The following is a 17,190-nucleotide window of genomic DNA, read 5'->3' on the forward strand; positions in this document are numbered from 1 at the left end:
AACTGGATATGGAGCCGAGGTAAAATATATCACAAAGCTCAGGCCAATAGTAAAGGTCACGCAGCTGCCCCAGTCAACCAAATCTGACCCACTTGATCATTACTCTTTGACCAAAAAAACCCCAAGCAAAACACAACAACAACAAAAATCTGTGTTCATTGAACGTAAGAGTTGAATCTTTGCCTCAAATTCTCACTGATGAAACAATTTACTTCAGCGGAAAAAGCTAAAAATGAAAGCAGTAATATTTCCAACAACCACCTGTATTACAAGTGTGAAAGAGCCCAACCAAACTACATGGCAATTACATAATTCAATAAAATTTAAAAGGTTGATGGCTGATAAACAGGAAAATGCTGGTATAAAAGAACATAGGCAAAGAGTTTGATATGTAGATATTCAGTTATTCAACCATAACCATATATATAACAATTGCTGCTTTTATGTAAACAGAGGAAATCTCATTGTAGAACAGTTGTATTGTGAGTAAATCTTCAGTCTTTACCCTCAGTGTTGGTGAGCTGCTGTCGGAGAGTGTTGGCTGTGATGACCAACATCCTCTGGATCCTCCAAAACAGAACCACATCATTGCACTCCAACTGGAGGAAAACACAGGAAAAACACTTCAATGTTTTAGACACTGACCAAGAATACAGGTGAGACAAAGATGGAACAGAAAGACAACCCAGGATAACTCATCCCCTCTACTTACCTCAGAGTCGACGAAGTGTCTCTGATAATAGTAGAAACCTCTCTTGCAGAGGCTGCAGTGGGCTAGTGCCTTCTGCAAGAAGTGTCGGCGATACAGCTGATGCCACGTGTCCTTTATCTGCCCGGGTATTAAAGTATTCCAGCAGTTAAAGAATAGCAGACGTAATGCATGCTGTCACTGTTACCATTTTCATTGAAGACCAAGATGGCAAAAAAATAAATGACCCGAGAAACAACAAGGCTTTTCACAATAATCAGTAACTCCAACATAAATGTGTTCGTCCGAAAACCTTTAGATTATCAGGTGTTTTGATCTCACCAGAACTGGGTCAACTTCTACCGCTCGTCCTTCCAGGTTCTTCCTGACTGTGGTGACTTCGTCGTTGGCCAAGTAGGCTGTGTGTTCATCGTGCAGCTTCAGCAAGCGCTCCAGCTCATTTTTGGTTTCATTACGAATGTGCTACAGAGTCACAGAGAAGTGCTTGAGCATTGTCGTAATGGTGGCAAAATAATATTTAGATGCAAAGGATTTCTTTTACGTATTGCGTGCTTGGATTTATGAACTACATGCACATGAATATACACCATTGGATCTTATAAGTGTCTTTAAAACTCTTCCACTTCAAATTTTCAGAGGCGCTTGTCAAACCACAGCACCATCATGGCCATCATTTTTAGGTAAACGCTGCAATTCTGACCTGATCTGGTGTACGGTTTATCCAGTTCATCCACCTCTGCTTCCAGTCTGGACCCACCATGTCTCGGATTACTGATTCAGCTACAGAAGGACAAGAGAGACAAAGACGCGGAGAAAAGAACCAAAATTAGATGGTAATAAATGTTGAGTAGTCTTCCGTAGCCAAAGTATTTCACGCAAACATGCATGATCATATAAATCATGTAAAAACAGGGAGTAGAACACAGCACAAATGCATGACCACTTCAATGTTAGTTCGGTCTGGTTTGTCACCATAATGTCTGGGGCCAAAGTAGGAGTTTGTTCTGTAGTTTCAGCGGATCAGACTGTACTGACTGTATTACTGTACTTGTCTCATGTAAAAGAGGAAATGTGCCGGCCACATGTAAGGCAATGTAAATGGATGCCATTTCCATACATTCAACTCACTAGTGTGCAATCTGGGGGGAAAACAAATGAGCAGTACTGTCACATTTAGTGTTTCGATCATAGAAAATAAAAACAAAATAAGGCTTATTGTTGTTTTTAGCATCGGTATTTGTAAAACGACAATAAATACACCCGACTGTGTTAATGCTTTCCTTTTCCTATATTTTGCCTGGTATGACATGGTTAGGATGGGAAAGGAGGGCCAACGTATGACGCCATCATAGCTAGCGTACTGTCTTTGAGGCGTGACTGCAACGTTTCTTCCATGAACTGGATCGCTGCATCCCACTGGGGCTTGTCCGTGATGGATCGGTCCTCTAGGGCATTGTGCTGGATCACCCTCTGATGCGAACATACACAGGGCAAAGAGAAAAATAAAATTTTTAGTTGAGCTGCAGTATAATCACAATCCATATTAAGTACGGTCCCATATGTGCCTTTTAAAGTAGATATTGTTAAAAGCTACGCTTCTTTGCATCAATGTCAGCAAAAACGGTTTCTTTATGCGAGTCAGACTTTATCATGAAGTTGTGTCTGCTTAAAGAAGTAAAATCGACAAGTGTGTGCGCTCTCTGTATCCTTGCACCCAGGGTGAGTGTTGTACGGTGTGTTTACCAGGCTGTCCATGGCCCTCTCATTCCACTTGTGCCTCTTGATGCTCTCGTCCTTCACAGCCTCCTTCAACTTGTCAAAAATGTCATCCTGGTCTTTGCCTTTGTATTCAGCCATGAAGCGGGCAAACTCCTCCTGCAATGTCTCCCAGGCAACCTGACGGGGGCAAAGTATTTGAAAGAAAGAAGAGGGCTCATATTACATTAAGGTCATTGCCATATTTCTTACAAATTCTACAGATTGTGTCAACAGAGTTCAACCGAACGTAGCAATAATAAATAAATAAATAAATAAATAGAGAAAAGAGAACAATACCAATTAAAACATTTTTCACCAATTTGAAATGAGAAACGTCCTCTTAACAGCTGAGAGTCAACTCAAAACATTATTGAACCAAAATCCGACTTTATTTTATGTAATAATTAACATCTGATTAACACGGTTAGTTGTCTGCTTTACCTCCAGTGCTTTGTGTGGAAGCTGCTTGTCGGTCCACTGCTTGAGCTTGATGTCTACAGTGGTGTTAAAGGTACCGGAGTCCATTGTTTGGGCAGCAGGCAGGTAAATGTTCTCAATTACGTGAGTGGAAACACGTTCCCACAGTTTCTTCTGCAGGATAGATTCCCTGCAAGAAGATAAAAAAATGACCCATGAATTTTCCAAACAGATATATGATGATATGTACCACACTCTGGAGCTAGTTGAGACTTTAAGTCCTCCATGTTCTGGTAATATCCCGAGGGTGCTACAACCTTAACTTTAATTTTGATGCATGCTAACATGTTCGGGTTTTGGGTTATCATTTTTTTTTAGTTACGGATGCGAGATGGAGGTGTTCTGATCTAAAGATACTTTTAGGTGTCCAGTTGAGCTCAGTTAGGGCACCTGGTGGGACAGGACAACAATGAGCGAGGAGGGATCGTTCCTGGCTAAGATGCTTTCACTTCTGTAGTCAGAACTACTGTGATTGCACTTGACTGCAAATCCCAACACAGCTGTACTGTGACCCTGTTAGCAGCTAACAGCATCACTCTTTCTCTCCATGGCAGTGTGGCTATAGAACAAAACCCTGAGTCCCCCTGAGTATCGAGTCCCCCCCTCCCCCTCCACCCCCACCCGAGACCAATGCAGTGTTGCACCTCTCTCATTTATCATAAACGCACGCTCATATTTCATTAAGCTCCCCTTTTGTTTCAGCAAGCACTCCTTCCTGTCAATACATGCTATCTCCAATAGTGCTGGCTGGCTGGCTGGCTGGCTGCTGGCTGGCTGGCTGGCTGGCTGCTGGCTAACAGGGCCACCCCTGTTCAGGTCCATGGGCCATTCATCAGACTATTGATGTGGGAAAACTGATGGCACGCACACGGGGGATGGCCACCACATCATGCATACGTCTCATTTAAGCTAGGTTTTCTTCATGGTGGATTGAGTATAATGATAGATTTACACGCAGGTAAACGCACAAGTAAAAGATCTGCAGTTTGTTTCCAAAATAGCTTCATAGTTGCGGATGATTGAGTGCAGCCGCAAATACATAATCTCACTGCCTTTAGGTAAAGACAAGGTACACTAATCTACACTGCTCAGTCCCCATAAGGTGGCCTCTTATTAAGACCGATATTCTCCACAGAAATCACTAATACTAACAATGCTACTAATATTGATCATAACCAAAAAATGATGAACCCTTAGATATTAGCTCCTCATCAACTTACCAGTGTTGTGGGGTCACTTGACTCAAACTAATGACCTCGTCCAAAATTTCATTTTTGGCCTTTTCATAGAGTTCATTCTGCAAAAGGACAAAATAACATCTGTAAGATCTCTATCATTTGGTCTAACCTTTCGGGCAACTGCTCCAACTGTTGTTTTTTTTATAAAGTATTGATTTTATCAATCATTTGATCATAAATGTCATTCAGAAAACAGCTGCCACATTAAGGTTTGTCTCAGGCCTTTACTAAAGAGCAAAGTAGAAATTAAATGGGGCTGTTCAGTTGGTTTCGTACCCTGTCCAGCTCTCTCAGACGAGGGTAGTTGTTCTTCCATTCTGTCTCCAGGTTGAATCGTGAAGCTGGAGAAAAGAAAGACCACGACAATGAATAATTGATTGAAACAAACCTTTTCAAAATTTATATGAAGAATTTTCAATGTTACATTTGAAATAAGTGAAATTATAATTGAATAATTAACACCGTAGAGTAGGGCTGAACAAAATCCAACATCATTATATTTTGGGCCAAACACTTCGGTATCGATATTGCATTTACCATTTCTTTATTGTAGGGATAAGTACAGGTGCTTTAACAAAATATTTACATATTGAGATTGTGGATAAATAATGATCAGAAATGACTAAGTGGGTAAGGGAAATAATATAACAGCGAGAACAATCTGGTGAATTCAGAAAATGATATCACTTTACTGTAATGCAGCCTTTAAAACCAGGAAAAAACAACACGTGTATACAATATTACACAATGTTATGATATCCAAAATCTAGAACTATTCATAGCCTCAAATGACATTATGAGACACTATCTATATTATCACCCAGCCCTTATCATAAAGCCTTATTAGAAAACGAGTCACGTGTCAGTTGTTTATTCTCATGCCTGGATGAAACTTTTCTCTTCCATGTTTCCGTTGCTTTTTCACCTTTGATTATGCTTCATCAAACCGCAGTTCTCTATAATCAACAGGTGATGACCATACAGACAGGGTGTGCTTTGCTTTCACTTGGGATGATGTAAAGGCAGCTTTCAGATTGCTAATGGTGTCTATCCTTTAATAGGAGTGGGTGACGCCTTTGCGCACTCAACCTGTTAACTGGCCCCTTAGGAGTAAAGGCGATGGGGTCAATCACACACTCTTTATCAAGAGTCGCAGTCTTAGCTCTCACATATGCACACAGAGACAGAGACACATACACAAGCACACCAAGCTTGCTATCCCTTTTCACAGCTCCCTATCCACAGTGGAGATTAGGCTAATTGCTGGTTTGTGGAGACGTGGCGGCGCCAAGAATGGAGGATGGAAGCCGGCTGTGTGTGATTTCATGGGATATGGATCGATACACAACACAATGGGCCTATGGGAACTGCAGTCTCATGGCCATAAATCTCCTATGCTGTTAGCAATGGGCTTGTGATTGTCTAGACTAATTGTAGTTGGAAGGCAGGACGGAGGGAGTGGGAAAGTGTGGCAGGGTGGGCGGAGGAAGGCCAATACAGGGAGACTGAAAAGTCCGGAGTAGAGGAGCAGCAACACCTGCTCCCCTTACAGTTAATGGATAAAATCCAGCTATGTCCAGTCACATTATTAAAACATACAAGGCACTGCAAGTAGATTTGGACATTTCCTGAATGCCAAAAATATTCCAAGCCGTACAAATCAACCAGCCTATATGGCATAAAGGTTACTCCTGGAGGAGCAGTCATACCTTTGAAGACATCAGCTTGCTGCTCTACTGACTCCCTGACCATCTTCCAGAAGCAATCAGAGACTGCCAGGCTCAAGTTCTTTGTGGTCACCTGGTGGGCCTTCAGCATGCCGTCCCTGTGTGCATACAAATTATGTGTCATCTTTGAAATGACTCATTTGAAGAAGCATTAAAGGTTTGTTGAATATATGGTCACACTTGCCTCAGTAATCTGGAGTTCTGGAAAAAGTCCTCCTCGTAATCTTTAATGGAGTCTATGCTTTCACCAGTGCTCCCTGGGCACAACAAGTCAGCAGAACAAAACATGAGTAAATTACAACTTCATACAGAATAACAATCGAGCATAAATGTATGTAATTATACATTCCACATGTTTAAAGCCATACAGGGCAAATACCTCCCTATAAAAGGGTGTAGGCAATCATCAATATGTTGGAAAAACCACAGGGCAAGTGCTCCCTGGTTACCACAAGATTTTTGGGACAGGATCATGATTTCAAAGTCATCAATAAATGAGAAGGGAAGCAATTGCAGCATACTCAGTGACAGATGTTACCTTTTCCTGTCACGACAGCAAAGTAGCCCAGGGCTTTCATGGGGAACAGCTTGCCTTCTACTATTTGTTGGATCTGAAGGAAAAGAGGTAAAAAAACAAACAGGACTCAAAGTCTCCTCTCTGCTGTGAGCCCTCTCAAAGACTGCCTCTCTGATAGATCATGAGGTTCAATTAAAAGGATTGAACTCCCTCTAGTGGAGTAGCTGCAAATTAAACTTCATTCACTGTGCCTAAAACTTTATCGAATGGCTTGAAGAGATGTGCAAAAGTCAGCTTTAGGACAGTTTTCTTTCATATTTGTGTGTATCCCATTCAACTAGGAATTACAATTGTTAGGACCGATTAACTATGACTAACTATGACTTGACATTCATGTAACTGGGACTTTTTTTGGTTTAAGGAATCTGTAGACAGATCTGTGTGAATAGGTGCCAAGCCATTAATAGTCAGTATAGCCCTTTAGATACACAGATATATTTTTTTGGGACAGTTAAGCCGTCTTACTCTGCTTGGGCTGGCCAGGTTCTTCTCAGCCAAGTCCACTTTGGTCAGAACAAAGATGGTCCTCTTCCCGTGAGGGTCCATCTGGCTGACCAAGTCTGTTACAATGCTCCGCTCTGCATCCACACTGCCATCTGAACAAAAGGAAAGAAGGTCAGCCCTCTTCGTATCATCTCCTGGCTCACTAAAATACTTGCTGGGTTTACGTATGATTGTTGTAAATGGGAATCGAGAGCTCATGACTGACCCTGAATACAGAGGATGATTGCATTGGGGTTTTGCATGTAAGCCTTGCTGATGCGAAAGATGGTTTCCTTAGTGTCTGATGCCATGCCTGCTGTCACCGTCTGAGAAAGACACACATTAAGTACATTTTCAAAGATGGCATTTATAAGCACAAAGTAGACAGGCATAGATTTTATATGGACCATTTTGGATGAGAAGAAAGAAATATAAATAAAATGAACATAATAGATCATAAATGAAAAATATTCTTTTTTTTCCTGCTTTTAGCTTTTCTCATTTCAAATAAAGCACAGTATAAAAACAAATGTGTTTACATAATGGACAAAATCCACGATGCAGTAAAGTAAAGAATATATACTCACACTGATGACACCTGGTAGGTCGACCAGTACCATCCTCTGGATTCCAGGGCCTTTAACACTCAAGGATATTGTCTAACATGCAAAACATAAGCATGATCATCATGAAACATTACAAAGGTAAACCAGCAAGTAACAGCCTGATTAGCGATCTGAACGGAAACACTATGTCCAACCTCGGAGCTGACTGTCTGCCCCTCCTTCACACTCTTCCTCATCCTCAGCTCAATCTCATGCCTCAGAGCAGCCAGCTGCAGGACAGAGGAAGAAAGACCATATCAGATGATGTGAAGAGGAAACTGGGTTAAAGCTGTAATTCGCATTAGACGGATGAATGAATGACTGTGACTTACATCCTCCTCCTTGGTCAGGTCAAACTCTCGGCCACTGTCCTTGAACATGGCCACGTGGTGGGGGCCTTCGCTTAGTGTTACCTACAGAAAGAATAAAGGCTTATATGAAGTAAAATTCTATCAAAACCTGGTTGATACTGGGTTAATTTACACTCCTAAATTACCTTAATCACTTGGCTTACAGTAGTCAATAAAACCCTTGTTGATTCTGGTTGAACATGTTTATGCTGCCATTTGATGACCACATCATGACAACGATTTCTGAGTTGGTGTAGCGCCACACACCTTGACAGGAGAGCGTGTCATCATTTCTCCTGAGCCTCTGGGGAAGATCCTGGCCTGGGCTATCATCTCGAGCACGCTGGTCTTCCCAGCACTCTGATCCCCAACCACAACCACCTTAAACGCAAGAGAAGAACATGGGTGAGACTGTGGAGCAGAGTACACAATTAATAGAGGATAAAAGATTATAAATGGAGGACAATTAAACCCAAAGGAATAAGGACAGTGGAAAAGGAAACAAGAGCTGTTAGGTTATGTAGTTACTTTATTAATCCCCAAGGGGAAATGTGTTTTTTTTTTTTTTTTTTTTTTAGGTTATAATTATAACTATAATTATAACTATTAAGTGATCACGATTAGTGATACAAGTTCAGAAATTTTGTGTTTAATTCATCAAAATTAAGATTCAAATTCTAACACATAAATAAAAGCGGAAAACAACAATTTTGATATCAGCATGTTTCTTAAAAACTGAATGATATTATCTTAAATCCACTCGAGAACCTCAGACAAACAAATGAAACGTAATTATCCATTAACAATATGATTAGATTTTGCTCCTTACCCTGGGTAAGTGGTCCTGGGTGTTGTAGTTGGCATCGTAGTCAGACAAGATGTCGAGGACTTCAGAATACAAGTCAATAAGGGATTTCTACACAAGTGGATAAAGTAGTAATTAATATCAATTATATGTAACTTCACATTGCTATAAGTTAACAGGACCAAAGAAGGAATAACAGATGGAATAGGAGAATACCTAAAGTAATATAGGTAATAAACACTTGTAGGAGCTCTACAAGTAATCTATACAAAAAAATTTGTCCCCTGCCACTCAACAAGCATGGAGCAGGATATTTCTCTATCCGTTAACACTCATATTTAATCTTAAATAGAGCAAAATAAACACCAGAGTAAAGGAGGAAGCTTCAAAATCACATTAGCATGTACCAGAGTGTTCAGTGTGTTTGTCTATATATGTAACCCACCTTCACTTTCCTTTGGTGAATCCCTTTATCATCTTTTTGAAGCACCACTTTCCGTAACTCTTTATTTTCCTTCTCCAGTCTCTCGAGCATGCGCTGATATTTTAGCTAAAGGATAAACAGTGGTGTACATTCAACAATCAGTGTGAGTAGCACTTCTAAAGGAGTGTGTCTGACAAAAATCGGGTCTGGTCTGCTACACAAAGATTTAGCTAAAAAGAAATTCAGTTTGGATTTTAGCAGATAGAAAGTAAGAGACAACCTACTGTACCTGGGTGCGGAGCAGTTCTTCTTGAAGCTGGTCTAGCTTTTCTTTGTCTGATGACTAAAGGTCAAAGCAGAAACAAAGAAAAAGAACAGCAGCATGTTGTGTTAATGCTGCCTTTCGGTTTTGAAATGAAGGGCTATCCTTTACTCTCAACTTCATCAGAATGAAATCCCACCAGCACCACAAACGTTCAATACGTGCACACTGTGTTACAGAGAGAACAACAGTTGAGTCAAATTAATGCATGAAGACAGGAAAAAAAATTTCAGGCAGATACTTCTCATTCTGGTATTATTCAGCTTCGATCAACAAGCTCCGATTCACCAACAGGCACAAATAACAGAGTGAGCCCTGGAAATGACTGAATTCAGTCACAAGCTCATTTAGTCATTGCAACTTGATTTTTTATGATTGGGCAAACTTCATTTGATTGTATGTTTTAATCACTTGCAACATGTGTGTTAGGATGAGAAGCAGGACAGAGAGCAGGAGACACAGCAATCATGAACAAATGGGACTGACAGCAGAAGAAAGGAAATTAACAGACAGACACACCAAACTACTTCATCAAGAACTACTTCCATTCTATAGCAGGGGTAAGAATTGTGCTATTAATTACCTTCTACTTTCTTCTATGTGGCACAGGTGTATGGAGACAGTTGTAATTGTACTTAATGAATGAAGGTGTCTGGTTATTACAAAACAAGTCTTAATGAGCTTAAGGCTTCTACCTGGCTGCTGATAAACTTTTTTTTTTTTAATATATATATATAAAAGTTATGTTTATTCACGTTAGTTTCAAAAAGTGCAACTCACACCATGCAGCTCGTTGCCACTCCACTCCATGCCGGGCTTCCGTACATTAATGGGGTACTGCTGATGATTTTCCAGCCATTTGCATGAGAGAATGAGGCTGAGCTAGTCGCCGTTTTCCTGAATTCAAGCTATGAAGGTCCATGCGTGCCCCTCCTACAGCCCACTGGCAAAGCAAATCTTACCATGACTACGGGGTGATACGTGGAGACTACTATCGGGTATTGTAGGACACAGACTCAAATATAGCGACAGGCCAATTCATCTTGACTACAAGCAGAGTAACTTCATTTTAAAATGTAAAATATCTACGACATCGAAAATGATAATTTAAAGCAGAGGGCAAGACACACAGCCCTGTAAAATATAATGCAATCCAGTGCTATAGCAATCCAACATATACTTTCACACATTAGTTGTGTGTTTTATTTGATTTTAACATCTTGTTGATATTTTTTTTTTTTATGTGGTGAACCAAGAAAACAGTCAATCTGAACAAGCTTAAAGATTGTATTTATTGGATGGCCACAGCACTGGAATGTATTATTGTGTTCATGACGTATTTTGCAGCTATTTCCTGTTTATTCTTAACAGGAATAAACAAAAGCACTTCCACTGAACTTTCAATCCTAAACTCTTTATATAAAACAAAATCATTGTATTTTAATATTCAAATTAGAAGCTCTATTTTTCTCAAAGTTAAAGAGCAACTTTACACTAGCTGAAAATATTGTTTTTTTTCTGACCTTTGCTGGGTTAACTTCTCAGTGATATGGAAGTATACTCTGATCCTTGGAGTATATTCCACACACCTCAGAGTCTGAGGTATGTTTGTACACCGTGACACCAATGTTGGGTGTGGTTATGGGTTCAGCAGAAAACATTCTGACCACACCCATCAGTATCACTGGTTGTAGTCAGAGGTGTAACAGGTTTCCAGTAAAACACTGACTTTCAACCTGATGTTAAGTTGCTGTGTTTAGTTCAGGCAGCTGGTAGACCTCAAATTGTCCTAGAATACATAGTCTGTTCCTGTGCTACAGCTGTAATCTTTCAGGAGCCGTCGGTGGGATCGGGCGGATCTAAGTGGGGTGGGTCCTTCACCTTGCGTTTCTGTTGAGGGGGGCTGGGGTTCGGAGGCGGACTGGGAGCAGGCTCTGGCGGTGAGGCACGCGTACTATTGGCCGCAGCGGCCCGACGGACCTCCTCCTCGTGCTGCTGGATCTGCTGCTGAATAAGAATGAGCTCGCCAAGCAGACCCTGCTGGGGTACGTCATAGTGAGAGACAGGTGGGAGGAGCAACAAAAACAATAACCGGCCACTGGGCTGGTCAGCCATACAGGCCGACGCTGCCCCCCCGACACAGGGCTACAACAGAGGCAACCTGGCCTGCATCTCAGTCACTGGCACTTTTGTTCTTCAGGCTGCAGGAATCAATATCAAATCAAGGTTTATGTTTAAAGGAATCAAGATCTCAAGCTTTGGTAATCTTGCCACCATCATCAGTGCAAACCAACAAAGTCAGTCTCTCTCATAAACAAAAGGAGATGCAAAACTTTGCCAGACTGAAGGCAGAGGAGGCAACTAATACCGCAACCAGTGCCTCTCAGCTAGTGGCAACAACAGTGCTTCTGTTGTCTTCCCTCACCATCACGCACCACTGTACGCTCATCGTGATTCTGACAACACTTTAACTGGACTTTATATTTTTGGATAATAATACAGAGTACAAATTGTAGCGGTATAATAACCAGGTTTTGAGCTCTGGCCACGTTTTAATGCGCTGCAACACAATGTCAGCCGGCCCTGAATACAACGGGTCTGATGATGCGAAAGATGATGATTAAATAAGCAAAGCAAGCATTGGGATACTGAAGCACAAAACATACTGAATAGCAGGTGAAATCTGCCTAAGTTCAGGAGTCCCCAACATGACATGTTTGTTCAATTTGATGCTGTTTTTTCCTTTTTCACTGCATATAATACCTGCCAAAGGTAACCTGAGGAGAACGTGTGTTGTATTCATGTTGGAGACCATGATGGCAGACTAGAAGCAGGGCACAGGAAAGGGAAGTCATTCTTTTTAAAATACACCTTCTTTTGATATTCTCTGTCAAACCTTCATGTCATTTTTTCTGTGTTTAAACTTTGCACAGTGTTTAAATACACAAACATGGAGACACTGAAACTGCTCAGGAAAACACACAAAATGAACAGGAAAGAGAAAGGACAACAGGAATGAAAGAAATGAGCATATGAAGTGTTTGGTCAGAGAATGCTAACCAATAGAAAGCTGAAAGATGTAACTGTGTCCATGAATGAGGCTTCTGGGAAGCAAAAAATTGAAAAGCATGATAAGCACTAAGGCCCGGTTGAGGAAGTGAGAAAGTACATTTTCACACAGTTATTAGTGTGTGCAAACTCCCAGGTTATAGAGAACTATTTTTTACAATAGCATTGCCAAAGCGACTAAATGGCTTATCGGTATTATTGGCAGGTAGCCAGCGTGAAACTCACATTTCATATTCAGAAGAACTGACTGAATCCAAAACATGACATTTCCAGTCTCATCAAAACATAAAAAGTATAAAAGCATTTTGGAGTCACTTTTATTTAAAGTGCTTTATATCGTATGCAGAAGTTTAACTTTTATGTCAATTGCTGCCAAGTCTCTGAAGCTGCGTGCCTCAGGGCATTTAAATATGTAATGCCTTGAACAAGAACAGACTCATATTCAAGTTTCTTTGAGTAAGTTTTGATTCAATTGACTACATTTCTTGCCACTGAAGGGGAAAGTAGCCAAGCTGCAGACTGGAGCCGAGTGAGACGAAGCTGTTCTGATGCAGAGAGCACAAAAACCTGAGAAGTGTCATCACGTTTCATAAACTTGCCTTTTTGTATTGCTTGTCACTGGTGTCATGTGTTGCTGCAGCAGAAGAATCTGTGGCTTTTAGTGGAGGATCGCCTGAAGTTTCTACCAGAGGAGACAGAACAACCCAGAATAAGGTTAGCAATGAAAATACATGAAGACCATTACGTACTGAATATAAACAAGTTCAGGAGATAATATATCTTGAGCTAAAAGATGCCAGCTGGCGCTCAAATAAAGCATGAGGATTAGAGAAGTAAACATCAGTGTGGTTGAAATTCAAATGTTTGGGAAATTTTGCACTGATACATGAATACATGGATAACACACATAAAATACACTGTGCAAACCAAACCTCATTTTGCATTCAACTTAACGGACCAAAAATAAATATTTTTTTCTCAAAAGTGTAAAAAAAGCTGTACATCGGGATCTTGAGGTTTTTTGTGATCATTGATTCAATGACTGGAGAAACTGACTTATCTTTTTATTACCTGGAGAAATATTTAAACGGACACAACAAAATAAGACTGATTAGAGAACAAATTGACACTTATTATGTAATTGGTTCTAGTAAGAGTAAACATATCCTCAAAATATTTAGTGCAGCTGGGATCCTTTGAGTAAGTTTAAAAACATGCAGTTATTGCTCATCAACTCTATTAAGTGTTGACAGAAAACTGGAACTGCTGTAGGTGGTTGCACTTAGGTGTACGGTTAGACACCGAATACTGAAACTTTGATTTATGAACTTTCATTGGGAAACATGGTAAAAAATAGAGTTACTGTCAATGTCAAAATAAACAGACCCTGACACTGAGATGACACATAAAAAAAAAAACTATTTTTAAATCAAGTACTTTGATTTAATACTTGTGTTCAAAACTTAATGGGTGCCTAATCAAAAGTAGACAACTTATATTTTTATGATGTGAATTAACATGCAGTTATTGCCATACACAAATCAAAGTCTGCTGAGCCATAAAAATGAGGTGGGTGTTTACAAAAGTCCCAAATCGTCATGTGTTGCACATAATCCAAAATACCATCTGTGAGGAAATAAGTACACTGAATATATGAATATAAAAACGTCAAACTGTGATGAAAATTTACTGAAGCCATGAAAAGAAACATGAAAAGTTAAGAGTGATGAGAAAGAGCCAGCGACACTCCTTTGCTGTTTTTATGACTCAGAGCAGAGGTGTGGTACGTCTGGCCTGGCAAGCTTCTGTGCTAATGATTTAAGAAGATTTCCACACACCACTGTGGATTATTTTCATTACTTTAACCCATTTTAGGGCCATAGTATTATCAAATTGATTTATATCTCAACTATTTGGCACCATTTACAAAAAAAGAAGTGGTATAAATTTGCATGTGTTCATTTCAAACTTAAATGGACGACCTCAGTAAACTGTATCTCGTGCATTTTCCAAACATTTGAGTTCCAGTGAATGACTAAAGGAAAAAAGATCGCACCAAAGATTAATAATGAGAGTGTAATTAAAGAAAGCAGAAACACAGATCAGGTGAGAGAAAGGGTGGAAGTCAAAGGAAGCAAAAACCACACGGGTAGGACAAAGTACAGCCGAGGACATTCAGGTTAAAGAAAGTAAACAGGGAAGAGGGGGACATACTACAGGCAAACACAATGGATCTGCATTTAAGAGCTCTCCAGACTGTTTTGTGTAACTTTTACTGGTTTAAATGAACTATGGAATAGTAACCATTCAAGTTCTCTAAGGATTTTGAGCTTTCAGAAAGTGGGAGAGAAATCTAGAGAGAGAGGCATTTACTGATTCAAGATGTCGGCCACAGGCCAAAAACTAATGAGCATACTCCTCCTTTTAACCCTCCTATTGACAAACATATAATTGATTAAAGACTCTGTTAACCATGAACAATGCCACCGTTGAAAGCAGCATTGGTCTGCAACCTGGTAGCCAACGTCCCGGGAACATTGTCTGCTACCGCCTTTAGAATTTAATCATGCCAAAGCCGTGGCGGTAGTGGTAGTCAAACAGCGGCAGAGAGAGGGGAGGGGGGGGTCAGCGCTACCGAGTGCGGGGTTTACACACCTAACAACAGATGCAGACCAGAAGCTCCTTTGACTTCACTACCCAAACTCACACCTGTGAAGAATGTGGAGGAGGACAGGAGGGTGGGGGGGAGGAGAAAAGGAAGAACAACACAAGATAAAAATCATAAAAGACAGAAGCAGAGGGATGGTGGTCAAAGCAGGGACACAGCTAAATGATGTGTATTGATACAAAGCTGCTGCTGCTGCTGAGCCGGAGCTTTAAGTGAAGTTGTCAGTGAGAAACTGTTAAAAGAGATCAACTCTACACTCCGAACTGGGCCTGATAATCAATAAATTGATCTATTTAAAAGCCTTTTTTCAAATGCCAATAGTTATAATTTTTACTTATTGGCTAATGTCTCAGTGTGATACAAAATATCATCAGTTCCTCTGACCCGATGAAATGGTTGCATCAAAAGCCTTTTGGATAACACTTGGGCTTGTTTCTACAAAGGTTATCAGAGGAAAATTTAAATAATGAAAGCTTTCATCTTTGTGGCAAAATGACTTTCTACAAGGAAAAATAAATCAGGAATAGTCCAGTGAAATAATGAACGTGGATACATTTGATTTGGCAGCTGCAGTAATATACACTTAGTTAAATTTGAATAAGCAGCTCTTTGTCACACCATGATTCATACAGTAAGTCAGTATACACACAAAAAGACATTTTAGATTTACTACTGATCCAAATAAAACTGGGTGTATACAGGGCTCGCTGTAGAATCCTCTAACAACCACAACCATAGGCAGACAGGCTGGAGCAGAAAAGCTGCAAATTAAAGGATGAAGCAGGCTTCTTCCTCATGTTTTTGTCTCAACTTGACTCAAGAGTCCAAACTATCTCATTCTGCTTGGGTCACTTCTGCCCATTTTTTCACCGCATGGTGCAGCTCAACTCAACTCGACTCTATTACTCCGTTTCAGTTTTCCATCGGGCAAAAGTTGAGGATAGTTCCTGGATATTGTTTGGTACCGCCTCTGTCAAAGTTCAATGCGAGCAGAGATGACAGAAAATACTGACATGAAAACACTGCAGACCAGAGTCACCACTCCTGAGAAATCCTGCACAAACCCACCATTGTTAAATAGCAAAGTTATAATTGCAGCCAAAATTGTTTGTTTTAATTAACTTGACGACTTGATTACATGGCAACCCCGCAAAACAACGCTGCGGTCAATTAAAGACCTGCAGACACTCCTGTTTGTTTGCCAACGAAAGGATCCAGCAAGTGTACGTGTCACATTGAAAATAATGTCACAGTAGTTTCACACAACGTTGCTATGACAACAAGCTACACTGAGGGGGCACTATCAGCAGTGTAAACAAGATGGAAAAAGTCGCTGGTGCCAAGTTGAGTCGAGTCGAGTCGAGTCGACTCGAGTCGCAACCAGCAGTGGAAACACGGCATCAGAGGTAGGAGAGACTAAAAATACAATAGTTGAAATATGGTACAGGGAAGAAGGCAGAAGCCCATCAGGATGTGGAAGGTAGGTTTCCTTTGGGGAAATGTCCATAATCTTCATTTCAAACCTCAAACTTGCTACTCTGATTTCCGGGCATACTGTTATTAATAACTTTATAAATATGTAGCTGATGTTTCATTCACTCACCAGAGGAGAGGAGGCTTTTAAGGAAAGTGAAGTTCTCTCCTATTTTGTCAAAATCAGGTAGAAGTTTGGCTATTTCTTCCATCTCTGGCAGAGCTTGAGCCAGTTTATCTGTAGATGAAAAAAGGTAACAGGTCAAGACGGACAGTTGAGAGTTGTATCTCAAGATGCAATTGGAGAAGGACAATATCAGGTATGAGCACGTTAATCTGAGTCATGACGTTAATACTGAAACATTTACCCAAATCAATTTGTTCACTCAGTTCCCAGACAAAATCAGGAATGATCCAGTTGTATTCACTAAAATCAGGCAGCATGTCTTTCCACTCTTCATAGGTCTGGAGATAAAAAAAAATAAAAAAATAAAGATAAATTAAA

The 17,190-nt window shown here is 40.4% G+C and overlaps 1 protein-coding gene across 4 annotated transcripts in view; it reads right to left on the minus strand.

Moving 5' to 3' along the window:
• The window catches only part of opa1 (OPA1 mitochondrial dynamin like GTPase), a 38,015-nt gene that overhangs the window by 19,215 nt on the left and 1,610 nt on the right, over positions 1-17,190 (minus strand). Inside the window, exons 3-28 of one of the 4 annotated variants that reach the window (XM_069153457.1) lie at positions 17,054-17,150; positions 16,816-16,923; positions 15,200-15,253; positions 13,144-13,226; positions 11,357-11,512; positions 9,443-9,496; positions 9,175-9,279; positions 8,754-8,840; positions 8,192-8,305; positions 7,907-7,987; positions 7,730-7,804; positions 7,557-7,628; positions 7,196-7,295; positions 6,952-7,082; positions 6,448-6,520; positions 6,094-6,166; positions 5,892-6,007; positions 4,459-4,523; positions 4,165-4,241; positions 2,909-3,074; positions 2,453-2,605; positions 2,071-2,179; positions 1,410-1,489; positions 1,031-1,171; positions 713-829; positions 506-599 (exon numbers count right to left, since the gene is read on the minus strand). In XM_069153457.1, the coding sequence (XP_069009558.1) occupies positions 506-599; positions 713-829; positions 1,031-1,171; positions 1,410-1,489; positions 2,071-2,179; positions 2,453-2,605; positions 2,909-3,074; positions 4,165-4,241; positions 4,459-4,523; positions 5,892-6,007; positions 6,094-6,166; positions 6,448-6,520; positions 6,952-7,082; positions 7,196-7,295; positions 7,557-7,628; positions 7,730-7,804; positions 7,907-7,987; positions 8,192-8,305; positions 8,754-8,840; positions 9,175-9,279; positions 9,443-9,496; positions 11,357-11,512; positions 13,144-13,226; positions 15,200-15,253; positions 16,816-16,923; positions 17,054-17,150 (2,581 nt within the window). The remainder of the gene's footprint in view (positions 1-505; positions 600-712; positions 830-1,030; positions 1,172-1,409; positions 1,490-2,070; positions 2,180-2,452; positions 2,606-2,908; positions 3,075-4,164; positions 4,242-4,458; positions 4,524-5,891; positions 6,008-6,093; positions 6,167-6,447; positions 6,521-6,951; positions 7,083-7,195; positions 7,296-7,556; positions 7,629-7,729; positions 7,805-7,906; positions 7,988-8,191; positions 8,306-8,753; positions 8,841-9,174; positions 9,280-9,442; positions 9,497-11,356; positions 11,513-13,143; positions 13,227-15,199; positions 15,254-16,815; positions 16,924-17,053; positions 17,151-17,190) is intronic. The other 3 variants (XM_069153458.1, XM_069153459.1, XM_069153460.1) reach the window with 3 other exon arrangements.

The sequence above is a fragment of the Embiotoca jacksoni genome, unplaced genomic scaffold (genome assembly GCF_022577435.1).
Source record: "Embiotoca jacksoni isolate LCO1_2020_lvr unplaced genomic scaffold, fEmbJac1.0.p SCAF_19, whole genome shotgun sequence".
NCBI classification, from domain to species: domain Eukaryota; kingdom Metazoa; phylum Chordata; class Actinopteri; family Embiotocidae; genus Embiotoca; species Embiotoca jacksoni.